The sequence below is a fragment of the Electrophorus electricus genome, chromosome 22 (assembly GCF_041902795.1).
Source record: "Electrophorus electricus isolate QZ-2024a chromosome 22, ASM4190279v1, whole genome shotgun sequence".
NCBI classification, from domain to species: domain Eukaryota; kingdom Metazoa; phylum Chordata; class Actinopteri; order Gymnotiformes; family Gymnotidae; genus Electrophorus; species Electrophorus electricus.
The window spans coordinates 11415001-11427500 of record NC_137518.1 but is presented as its reverse complement, the minus strand read 5'-3'; the positions used below and the strand labels follow the sequence as shown (position 1 = coordinate 11427500).

The 12500-nt window shown below is 42.2% G+C and overlaps 1 protein-coding gene across 7 annotated transcripts in view; it reads right to left on the bottom strand.

The window, feature by feature from the left end:
- The window catches only part of cadpsa (Ca2+-dependent activator protein for secretion a), a 102969-nt gene that overhangs the window by 22101 nt on the left and 68368 nt on the right, over positions 1–12500 (bottom strand). For all 7 annotated transcript variants that reach the window (XM_081705178.1, XM_081705177.1, XM_081705175.1 and 4 more), the window contains 3 exons: positions 9979–10085; positions 4757–4913; positions 672–813 (listed from right to left, as the gene is read on the bottom strand). In XM_081705178.1, coding sequence (XP_081561304.1) covers positions 672–813; positions 4757–4913; positions 9979–10085 — 406 coding nt within the window. The remainder of the gene's footprint in view (positions 1–671; positions 814–4756; positions 4914–9978; positions 10086–12500) is intronic.

The following is a 12500-nucleotide window of genomic DNA, read 5'->3' as shown; positions in this document are numbered from 1 at the left end:
TGAGTATGACATACGTGGTTATGACATGTGGGTTTGACATGTATGGGTAGGACATGTGTGGGTATAACATGTGTGGGTATGACGTGTGGGTTTGACATGTATGGGTAGGACATGTATAAGTATGACAAGTATGGGTATGACATGTATGGGTATGACATGTATGGGTTTGACATGTATGGGTTTGACATGTATGAGTATGACATGTATGGGTATGACATGTATGGGTATGAGATGTATGGGTATGAGATGTATGGGTATGACATGTATGGGTTTGACATGTATGAGTATGACATGTATGGGTATGACATGTATGGGTTTGACATGTATGGGTTTGACATGTATGGGTTTGGCATGTATGAATATGACATGTATGGGTATGACATGTATGGGTATGACATGTATGAGTATGACATGCGTGGGTATGACGTGTGGGTTTGACATGTATGAGTATGACATGTATGGGTATGACATGTATGGGTATGACATGTATGAATATGACATGTATGGGTATGACATGTATGGGTATGACATGTATGGGTATGACATGTATGGGTATGACATGTATGGGTATGACAGGTGATTTCGGATGTTCCTGTATTAGTAAGGCTCCTCTGTTAACCAAATGCCCCTGTCCCCTGTCCCCACGAGTCTGAAGAAGGAAAAGCCCTTACTTCACAGGCTCCCAGGACTCGCGCTCAAAGCCCCGGTGAATGGACTGAGCAATGGAGGACTCCATCAGGTCTACGTATCTCACCACCAGAGGGGCGTACAGATCCTGCAAGTGCTTGTGGAACTTTCCATTACAAAGGTTGTCTGGGGATGAGAAGAGAAGAGAATTGTGAGATACCCAAGTGATTTACCATCATAAAGTTCAAGCAATAGTCAGTTTCCTGCTGTGTTATTAAGGTGTTTATACTGGCCAGCATGAATTGGATTTAGAACATGCAAAGGTGCAAAGGTGATGAAAGACGTCATTTAGTGTTTGTCACAGAAACCCAATAGTACACCCTAACATCTCTCAGTATTGCCCCTCCCCCCCTCTCCCTCTCCCTCTCTCCCCCTCTCTCTCTCCCTCTCTGTCTCTCTCTCTCCCTCTCTCTCTCTCTCCCTCTCTGTCTCTCTCTCTCTCTCTCCCTCTCTGTCTCTCTCTCTCTGTCTCTCTCTCCCCCTCTCTCTCTCTCTCCCTCTCTGTCTCTCTCTCTCCCTCTCCCTCTCTCTTTCTCTCTCTCCCCCCCTCTCTCTCTCTCCCTCTCTCTCTCTCTCTCTCCCTCTCTCTCTCTCCCTCTCTCTCTCTCTCTTTCTGTATCTTTCTCTCTCTCTCTCCCCCTCAGTTTCAAATTAAATGAGCTTTATTGGCATGATAAAATCGTACAGTATTGCCAAAGCATTTACAGATAAGTAACATGTACACAAACCCAGAAGAATAACAGAGCAGTAAGCAGTAGTACCTACAGTATTCACAGTATACACCTGTACAGTGTATATATACCGTAATGTGTGTACGTATATGGTATATATACACAGTATACACCCTGTACAGTGTATATATACTGTAATGTGTGTACGTATACTGTATATATACGGTATAAACCCTGTACAGTGTATATATATCATAATGTGTGTACGTATACTGTATGTACATACTGTATATACACGGTATAAACCCTGTACAGTGTATATATACCGTAATGTGTGTACGTATACTGTATATATACGGTATAAACCCTGTACAGTGTATATATATCATAATGTGTGTACGTATACTGTATGTACATACTGTATATACACGGTATAAACCCTGTACAGTGTATATATACCGTAATGTGTGTACGTATATGGTATATATACACAGTATACACCCTGTACAGTGTATATATACTGTAATGTGTGTACGTATACTGTATATATACGGTATAAACCCTGTACAGTGTATATATACTGTAATGTGTGTACGTATACTGTATATATACGGTATAAACCCTGTACAGTGTATATATACTGTAATGTGTGTACGTATACTGTATATATACGGTATAAACCCTGTACAGTGTATATATATTGTAATGTGTGTACGTATATGGTATATATACACAGTATACACCCTGTACAGTGTACTGTAATGTATGTACGTATATGGTATATATACACAGTATACACCCTGTACAGTGTATATATACTGTAATGTGTTTACGTATACTGTATATATACGGTATAAACCCTGTACAGTGTATATATATTGTAATGTGTGTACGTATATGGTATATATACACAGTATACACCCTGTACAGTGTATATATACTGTAATGTGTGTACGTATACTGTATATATACGGTATAAACCCTGTACAGTGTATATATACTGTAATGTGTTTACGTATACTGTATATATACGGTATAAACCCTGTACAGTGTATATATACTGTAATGTGTTTACGTATACTGTATATATACGGTATAAACCCTGTACAGTGTATATATATTGTAATGTGTGTACGTATATGGTATATATACACAGTATACACCCTGTACAGTGTATATATACCGTAATGTGTGTAAATATACTGGATATATACGGTATAAACCCTGTACAGTGTATATATATTGTAATGTGTGTACGTATATGGTATATATACACAGTATACACCCTGTACAGTGTATATATACCGTAATGTGTGTAAATATACTGGATATATATGGTATAAACCCTGTACGGTGTATATATATTGTAATGTGTGTACGTATATGGTATATATACACAGTATACACCCTGTACAGTGTATATATACTGTAATGTGTAAATATACTGTATATATACAGTATAAACGCATACATAGTACATAAACTGTACTGTACAGAGTAACATGGATAGTGTGTGTGCTGCTTCACTGATGACTCGTGTCTTCTCTGTCTTTGACAAGGACATAGTTTGCAGTTTCAGACTCTATGTTCTCTCCCAGTAAGATCTGTAGTAAGTGTTTATCCTCCAGTGTTTTAAATCCTGGGTGAAGTGTTTGTAATCTGGGGTAGAACGCGTCTCATAGTCGTGTGTGTTGGCTACAGGTGGTGAGGGAGTGTAGCTCTGTCTCCACTGCAGCTTGACTACAGTGGGCACTGAGACACTGGGGTTTCGGCAGCCAGGTGTGTCTGTGTCTGCTGGTCTCTACTGCCAGGCTGTGGTTACTCAGTCTGTACCTGCTCAGAGAGCTTCTCTGTTTGTTATCAGACACTGTGCTCAGGTAATCTGACACTGTGGTCTCTGTACAGGGCCAGGGGACACTGAAGCGTCCTCTGGCTTTTGGATGTTTCAGTCCAATGATTCAGGTTGTTTTCTTTTTGTGATGATTAGAATGCACCAAATTCTTAGGGAAAAGGGTACCATATTCCTGAGATTCTCCCTCTCTCTCTCCCTCTCCCTCTCTCTCTCTCCCTCCCTCCCTCTCTCTCTCCCTCCCTCTCTCTCCCTCCCTCTCTCTCTCCCTCCATCTCTCTCTCTCTCCATCTCTCTTTCTCTCTCTCCCTCCCTCTCTCTTTCTCTCTCTCCCTCCCTCTCTCTCCCTCTTTCTCCCTCTCTCTCTCTCTCCATTTCTCCCTCTCTCTCTCTCTCCCTCCCTCTCTCTCCATCTCTCCCTCTCTCTCTTTCTCTCTCTCTCTCTCTCTCTCTCCCTCTCTCTCTCTCTAAGTTGATCACACAGTCTGTGCCTTGTTTGCTGCCTGCCCTAGCTCCTCTGCTCTAATGGTGGTTGTCCACTTGGCCCTGCGTGTGCGTGAGCGTCTGCTACGCGTCTGCTTTAGACCTCATTAGCAGCACTGATGCTCTCTGGTGTCTGTCTGGTGCTAAAGTGGTTTCATGGCCCCTGAGCTAAGCTAAGTACTACAGGCTCAGTGGAGTGACCTTCCATGTTGAATGCCCAAATGTAGCCCCGGGTACTGTGGGATTGTGTATGTGTGTGTGTAACGGGTGTGTGTGTGTGTGTGTGTGCGTGCGTGTGTGTGTGTGTGCATGTGTGTGTGTGTGTGTGCGCATATGTGTGTGCATGTATGTGTGTGTGTGTCTGAGTGTGTATTTGTGTGTGTGTGTGTTTGTATGTGTGCGAGTATGTGTGTTCGTATCTGTGTGAGTATGTGTGTGTGTGCATGTATGTGTGTGTGCATCTGAGCGTGTTTGTGTGTATGTGTGTGTGTGTGTGTGTGTGTGTGTGTGTGTGTGTGTGTGTTTGTGTCTGAGTATGTGTGTGTGTGTGTGTGTGTGTATGGGATGGGGTGGGCTTTTTATCCACTCTGGTATGTTTATGTTTTCTACAGGACTCAATAAAATTCTCACTAAAAGGATCTTTCACAAATCTTCCACAAGTTTGTTCTTTGTTCTTTTTCATTCTGTTCCTCTCAGAATTTAATTTTAAGATAAGACTACAGCATGCCTGAAGTATAATTAGTCCACTTCAGTGTCCAGAGCAGTGTCTTTGTTCAGAACCATGGACAGTTCCTCATTCTTTCCAGTTCACTAGCAATGGGAGAAGACCTCCAGTGACCATGTGACGTTTACTGTGTCCCGTTATCTGTCTTGCATCAGGACAGCTCAGGACAGCTCTTTACAGGCTCTGAGAACAGAGACACTGTCAGCTAACTCTGACCCATCTGGCATTGTTTTAACTAACATCAATATATGAATTAGGTGTAATAGCTCTGAACAAAATAGTCTGAACCCAGTCTAGAGTCCTTGAGCGTAGTATGGAGTAGACATGCTGGGACGTGCTTACAGTCAAGGCGCAGGTGGTCATTCAGCAGCTGGAAGAGTGGGAAACTGTCCCAGCTGTCCGGCGGTTGGACCTCTAGTGCAGCGTCCATGTCCACAGCGTAGAGGGAGAGGAACATCTCCGCGTGTTCCACCATCAGGTCAGACCACCAGGCAAAGGCCTGCAGACAGTGTGTGAGTTTGTGTGTAAGACGCAGGTGACAGAGAGCAGCACTGTGTTTGGGACTTCAGACAAAATGTGATGCTCCACCGATGTAGAAAAGGCCTCTATGTCTCCACTATATCTCAACTGTTTCCACTAAATCTCAAATATATCTCAACTATGTCTCCACTATATCTCAACTATGTCTCCTATATGCCTCATGTAGTAAAAGTTACCTGCTTATTTCAATTAGTCAATGCCAGCAGATTGCCTATGGCGACACACACACTTTCTCACTCACTCTCTCTCTCTCTCTCTCTCTCTCTCTCTCTCTCTCTCTCTTCCCTAGATTCTCCTCTCTATCAGACAAAGTGCATTGCCACACACAGGCCTCAAGTTAGTGCTACACACAGTCCTACACACAGGGAACGGCCCTTGTACAGGGAGTCAGCGCTCGTATGTCAGGCTGAAGGACCAGACCAGGCTAGAGCAGATGAACCCAGTAAAATCTACAATGCTGACTTCAGTCCTGCAGAGTGGCGTCCATCCAGCCTGGAGTACAACGCGGGTCTGGGGGACTGAAGTGATCTGAGGCCACGATCGTTCAACACTTGTGATTTTACTGTCCGCAGAGCAGAGGGTGGGGGGGTTTGGAGAGGAGGGAGTGCGGTGCCGTGGGAGACGACGACGACGACGACAATGACCTGTGAGAAAATGAGCTCAGCTTCATTTTCTGCAGGGCTAGTGCCTGCACGCCAGGTGCTCGTAGCCCAAGAGAGGGGGAGGGGGCATCCAGGTCTGACATCCAGGGTTAGGGATGACTGAGCATGCACAGATCAATGAGGGAGGCGGGGCAGAGTGGAGCTCTTTCACACCTGTTCACATACCTGTTTACCCTTTAGCGTGTATCCAGGCAACCCAGCAAACAGTGACAGAACATAGTGAAAGTTACTTCAGACAGATTGTCTTTTTTTGTCATACAAGTTAACAGTGATGTTTAAGATGGTTTGGGGAATGTTGGGTAATTTCTGTAGCTTCTTTAATAATCCTGACCAAATAAGGTCAGTATTAATTAGGGTTAAATCAAACAGATGTGTCTAGGTGGGATTGATAAGTATTTCTTCCTGGAAATGACATCATGTCCTGTATGTAAACCAGCGAGGTTTATCTATGCACTCTGAGTCAGTATAACATGGCATTCTTGTTAAGAATGAAGTGAACTTTCAGACCTGGACAGATTCAAAAGCATAAACACATCAATAGAATGGAATTAAGTCTGAATTATTACTCTCCTAATGACCTCATATTAAATTATTAATCTCCTAATGACCTCATACTAAATTATTACTTTCCAAATTATCTCATATTAAATTATTACTCTTCTAATGACCTCATATTCAATTATTAATCTCCTAATGACCACATGTTATTACTCTCCTAATGACCTCATATTCAATTATTTCTCTCCTAATGACCACATATTAAATTATTACTCTCCTAATGACCTCATACTAAATTATTAATCTCCTTATGGCCACATATTAAATTATTACTCTACTAATGATCACACATTAAATTCTTACTCTCCTAATGACCACATATTAAATTATTAATCTCCTAATTACCTCATATTAAATTATTACTCTCTGAATGACCTCATATTATATTATTACTCTTCTAATGACATCATATTCAATTATTAATATCTTAATGACCACATATTACTCTCCTAATGACCTCATATTAAATTATTTCTATCCTAATGACTTCATATTAAATTATTACTCTCCAAATAGCCTCATATTAAATTATTACTCTCTGAATGACCTCATATTATATTATTACTCTTCTAATGACCTCATATTAAATTATTACTCTCCCAATGACCCCATATTAAATTATTTATCTCCTAATGACCTCATATTAAATTATTACTCTCCTAATGACCACATATTAAATTATTACTCTCCTAATGATCACACATTAAATTCTTAGTCTCCTAATGATCACACATTAAATTCTTAGTCTCCTAATGAACTCATATTAAATTGTTAGTCTCCTAATGACCTCATATTAAATTATTAATCTCCTAATGACCTCATACTAAATTATTATTTTCCAAATTACCTCATATTAAATTATTACTCTCCGAATGACTTCATATTATATTATTACTCTTCGAAGGACCTCGTATTCAATATCCTAATGACTGCATATTAAATTATTACTCTCCTAATGACCACATATTAAATTATTACTCTCCTAATGACCTCATATTAAATTATTACTCTCCTAACAACCTAACACTTTTTACAATCTGACCTGTAGCTAAATAAATAAATACAGTGGTGTGAAAAAGTGTTTGCCCCCTTCCTGATATCTTATTTTTTTAATGTTTGTCACACTTAAATGTTTCAGATCAAACAAACAAATTTTAATATTAGACAAAGATAACGCAAGTAAACACAAAATGCAGTTTTTAAATGAAGGTTTTTTATTATTAAGGGAAAAAAAATCCAAACCTACATGGCCCTATGTGAAAAAGTGATTGACCCCCCTGTTAAAACAAATTCACTGTGGTTTATCAATTCTTTGGAAAGCTGAGTTCAATTTCTCTAGCCCCCCCAGGCCTGATTACTGCCACACCTGTTCTCAATCAAGAAATCACTTAAATAGGACCTGCCTGACAAAGTGAAGTAGACCAAAAGATCCTCAAAAGCTAGACAGCATGCTGCGATCCAAAGAAATTCAGAAACAAATGAGATACAAAGTAATTGAGCTCTATCAGTCTGGAAAAGGTTATAAAGCCATTTCTAAAGCTTTTGGACTCCAGCAAACCACAGTGAGAGCCATTATCCACAAATGGCGAAAACATGGAACAGTTGTGAACCTTCCCAGGAGTGGCCGGCCGACCAAAATTACCCCAAGAGTGCAGCGACGACTCATCCAAGAGGTCCCAAAAGACTCCACAACAACATCCAAAGAACTGCAGGCCTCACTTGCCTCAGTTAAGGTCAGTGTTCATGACTCCACCATAAGAAAGAAACTGGACAAAGATGGCCTGCATGGCAGAGTTCCAAGATGAAAACCACTGCTGAGCAAAAAGAACATAAAGGCTCGTCTCAGTTTTTCCTAGAAATTGATGATCCCCAAGACTTTTGGGAAAATACTCTGTGGACTGATGAGACAAAAGTTGTATGTCCCATTACATCTGGTGTAAAAGTAACACAGCATTTCAGAAAAGGAACATCATACCAACAGTAAAATATGGTGGTACTGTGATGGTCTGGGGCTGTTTTGCTGCTTCAGGACCTGGAAGACTTGCTGTGGTAAATGGAACCATGAATTCTGCTGTCTACCAAAAAAATCCTGAAGGAGAATGTCCGGCCATCTGTTCGTGACCGCACGCTGAAGCGCACTTGGGTTCTGCAGCAGGACAATGATCCAAAACACACCAGCAGGTCCACCTCTGAATGGCTTAAGAAAAACAAAATGAAGACTTTGGAGTGGCCTAGTCAAACTCTTGACCTGAATCCGATTGAGATGCTGTGGTATGACCTTAAAAAGGCGGTTCATGCTCGAAAACCCTCCAGTGTGGCAGAATTGCAACAATTCTGCAAAGATGAGTGGGCCAAAATTCCTCCACAGCGCTGCAAAAGACTCATTGCCAGTTATCGCAAATGCTTGATTGCAGTTCTTGCTGCTAAGGGTGGCCCAACCAGTTATTAGGTTTAGGGGGCAATCACTTTTTCAACAGGGCCATGTAAGTTTGGATTTTTTCCCCCCTTAATAATAAAAACCTTCATTTAAAAACCTTGCATTTTATGTTTAAAATGCATTTTATGTTATCTTTGTCTAATATCTAAATTTGATGATCGGAAACATTTAAGTGTGACAAACATGCAAAAAATAAGATATCAGGAAGGGGGCAAACATTTTTTCACACCACTGTACATAAATAAATAAATAAAAAAACATGTTTATTATGAGATATCAACGGAAGTTGTAACGTTGGCGTCATGGCCCGTTTATGCTCCCCGTATCTACAGCAATACACAGTGACAGTACAGTGAGAGCCTTGATGGGGTTGGGGAACTCTGAACCCAGTGACATCAGAACCCAGTGACATCAGTGGTGTCGGAACCCAGTGACATCAGAACCCAGTGACATCAGTGGTGTCAGAACCCAGTGACATCAGTGGTGTCAGAACCCAGTAAGATCAGGACCCAGTGACATCAGTGGTGTCAGAACCCAGTAAGATCAGGACCCAGTGGCATCAGAACCCAGTAAGATCAGGACCCAGTGACATCAGTGGTGTCAGAACCCAGTAAGATCAGGACCCAGTGACATCAGTGGTGTCAGAACCCAGTAAGATCAGGACCCAGTGGCATCAGAACCCAGTGACATCAGTGGTGTCAGAACCCAGTAAGATCAGGACCCAGTGACATCAGTGGTGTCAGAACCCAGTAAGATCAGGACCCAGTGGCATCAGAACCCAGTGACATCAGTGGTGTCAGAACCCAGTAAGATCAGAACCCAGTCACATCACAACCCAGTGACATCAGTGGTGTCAGAACCCAGTAAGATCAGGACCCAGTGGCATCAGAACCCAGTGACATCAGTGGTGTCAGAACCCAGTAAGATCAGAACCCAGTCACATCACAACCCAGTGACATCAGTGGTGTCAGAACCCAGTGACATCAGTCGTGTGTGAACCCAGTGAGATCAGAACCCCATGACATCATTGTACTCCCCATCAGACAGCAGCGCAGACTCACATCAACTCAGTGTTTGAAGGCATTTGAAAAAAATCTCAAACCCTGAACCGAATGATCAGTAAACAAATGCCAGCATTTAGCAGATGAGAATTTGCAGCTGATGAAAAAATGTGGTGGATGTTTGTCCAGTGGGTAGTCACAGAGGTCCAGGATCAGTACTGTACCAGCTGGTCAGCTGCACTTGGCCCTGTGAGTGTGTGATTCAAGAACACATGGTGAACTCTCTGGTCTCCCACACAAGAAGGAAATGCACTGGGTTTACACTAACTGAGTGTGTGTGTGCATGTGTGTGTGGGTGTGTGTTACCTCTGCATGGTGTTCTTCATTCTGTTGTAATACCTCGATGACCAGCTCTGCCAGCCGGAGTGTGTCCTCCATCTTTTTGGCAGGTGTAACTAATCGGCCTACGTTCTCTGAGGCATAAAGGCAAAACTGTTAATGGACACACACACACACACACACACACACACACACACACACACACACACACACACACAGGTAATCACTGTGTAGTGGGGGGTAGCTCTTTAGAGAAATCACCACTCGACCTGTGTTAGTTTAGGACTACAGACGTCTACACTACTCAGGCCTTTCCCAGTATCTCATCATCTACTCAGACCTCTCCTAGTATCTCATCATCTACTCAGACCTCTCCCAGTATCTCATCTACTCAGACCTCTCCCAATATCTCATCATCTACTCAGCCCTCTCCCAGTATCTCATCATCTACTCAGCCCTCTCCCAATATCTCATCATCTGCTCAGCCCTCTCCCAGTATCTCATCATCTACTCACACCTCTCCCAGTATCTCATCATCTACTCAGCCCTCTCCCAGTATTTCATCATCTACTCAGACCTCTCTCAATATCTCATCATCTACTCAGCCCTCTCCCAGTATTTCATCATCTACTCACACCTCTCCCAGTATCTCATCATCTACTCAGCCCTCTCCCAGTATCTCATCATCTACTCACACCTCTCCCAGTATCTCATCATCTACTCAGCCCTCTCCCAGTATTTCATCATCTACTCAGACCTCTCTCAATATCTCATCATCTACTCAGACCGCTCCCAGTATCTACTGGGATCTACTGGGTATTTACTAAAGGAACCGTCATATCTGTCTACAGGTCTCCACTACGGCCCTGGGGATTATTTTAACATTTATCAGGAGTGTTATCAGCAGTGAGGAGTCGTGCGAGTATGACAAGTCAAAGTAAAGTCGAGGGAAAAGGAAGAACAGATATGTTAGTCATCATGCGTAATGCTCAACAAGTGCAAGAACTTTAAACAACAAGTGTTTACTAATCTTTTCTCCATCCCTCTATCTCCCTCTATCTCCCTGTCTCTCTCCCTCTCTCTCTCTGTCTCATCCCCCTCCCCCCCCAGTTTGGGTGAAAGCAAGTTGGATTTGGGCAGTTGGGGCTCTTTATGGTGTTAGTGGAGGGAGTTTTTCCTTGCTACCGTCGCCCTTGGCTTGCTCACTGGGGGCTTGGACTTGGACATTTGTAAAGCTGCTTTGTGACAACTGCTGTTGTAAAAAGCGCTATAGAAATACATTTGACTTGACTTGACTTTGCCTTAGTAGAATCCTGCAGTAGCCCACAGAAAGCCTGTTCTCTGGTGGTGTGTAGGACATCTGCGTTTAAGTGTAATGACCACACATGAGAGAGCTTGATCTGAGAATGTGAATGATCTGACCAGTATGAGCCGACATCAGAGACATGGTGTTGAACAGTAAACAGATGACAAACACTGGGGTTAATGAACACTTGTTCATCTAGAAGACCAAGGTATTGACTGAGAAGAGTCATGTGAACACCTGTCTGAGTGTGCATAATAAAGCTCTATCCATAAATAATAGGTTTTGTTTTTAAAGGTCACAGTATTCCGTATTATACTGAATTATATATAATTTTTCATCCAGATCTGATTATGTTGGCACCTAGATGAAGGAGCAGTGTTGCTTCTAAGCCACTGGTTTTGGACGGGCGGGAATTAAAAATAGGTTTGTTTAAATGGTTTCTGTCATCATGTGGCTTTTGCAAAGAAACACAAGGTCAGGAAGTTCAGGAGAGAAAGTTATTCAGTTATTACAGGAGAAATAAGCACCATGACGAGGTGAGTTGCCCTTCTCAGCCAATGACTGTCCAACGCACAACACAGTCCACACACGCTGCTGGATGTCACGGTAAACTGTTAACCCTTCTACTGTCTCTCTGCTGTGTATCTTAATACCGAGTGCCATATCTGAGCTGCAAAAACACAAAGACAGAACAACGCAGAGGTGATGCAAACAGCTTGAAGGGTTAAAGTGGAAGTGAAGCTGGGAGCGCGTGATTGGACGCTACGGTAGAGAGCTTAGCATGTCTCTGTGGACCACGTGCCTTCCTGGGCTGAATGAGGTATTTCACACACACACACACACACACACACACACACACACACCTCCGAGTAAGTGTGGGAGAACTAGATTCTTACCGATCTAATTCTTCCACCAAGGTGTGAAAGGGATGTGAACAACATGAAACACCCAGTCTGCTCAAGATTCAAAGGCACTCTCTGTACTTTAAATGTTGGCCTTTGATATTAATTCTTCAGGCTGAATGGAGAAGCAAACGTTGTAGCCTAATTTTATACTATGTTCAGTTCTGTTTTTGTAAAACATCTATAGTTTCTTTTTGAGTAAACAGTGACATTATTTATGTCAACACACATAAGATGAAGTCTGTCAGATACAGTGCGCCTCGTGTTGAGGTTAAAGAGATAATGCGTGTTGTTTATTATGATTGGAGTAAAATCCCCCTCAGTTCAGGAGAAATTGTCAG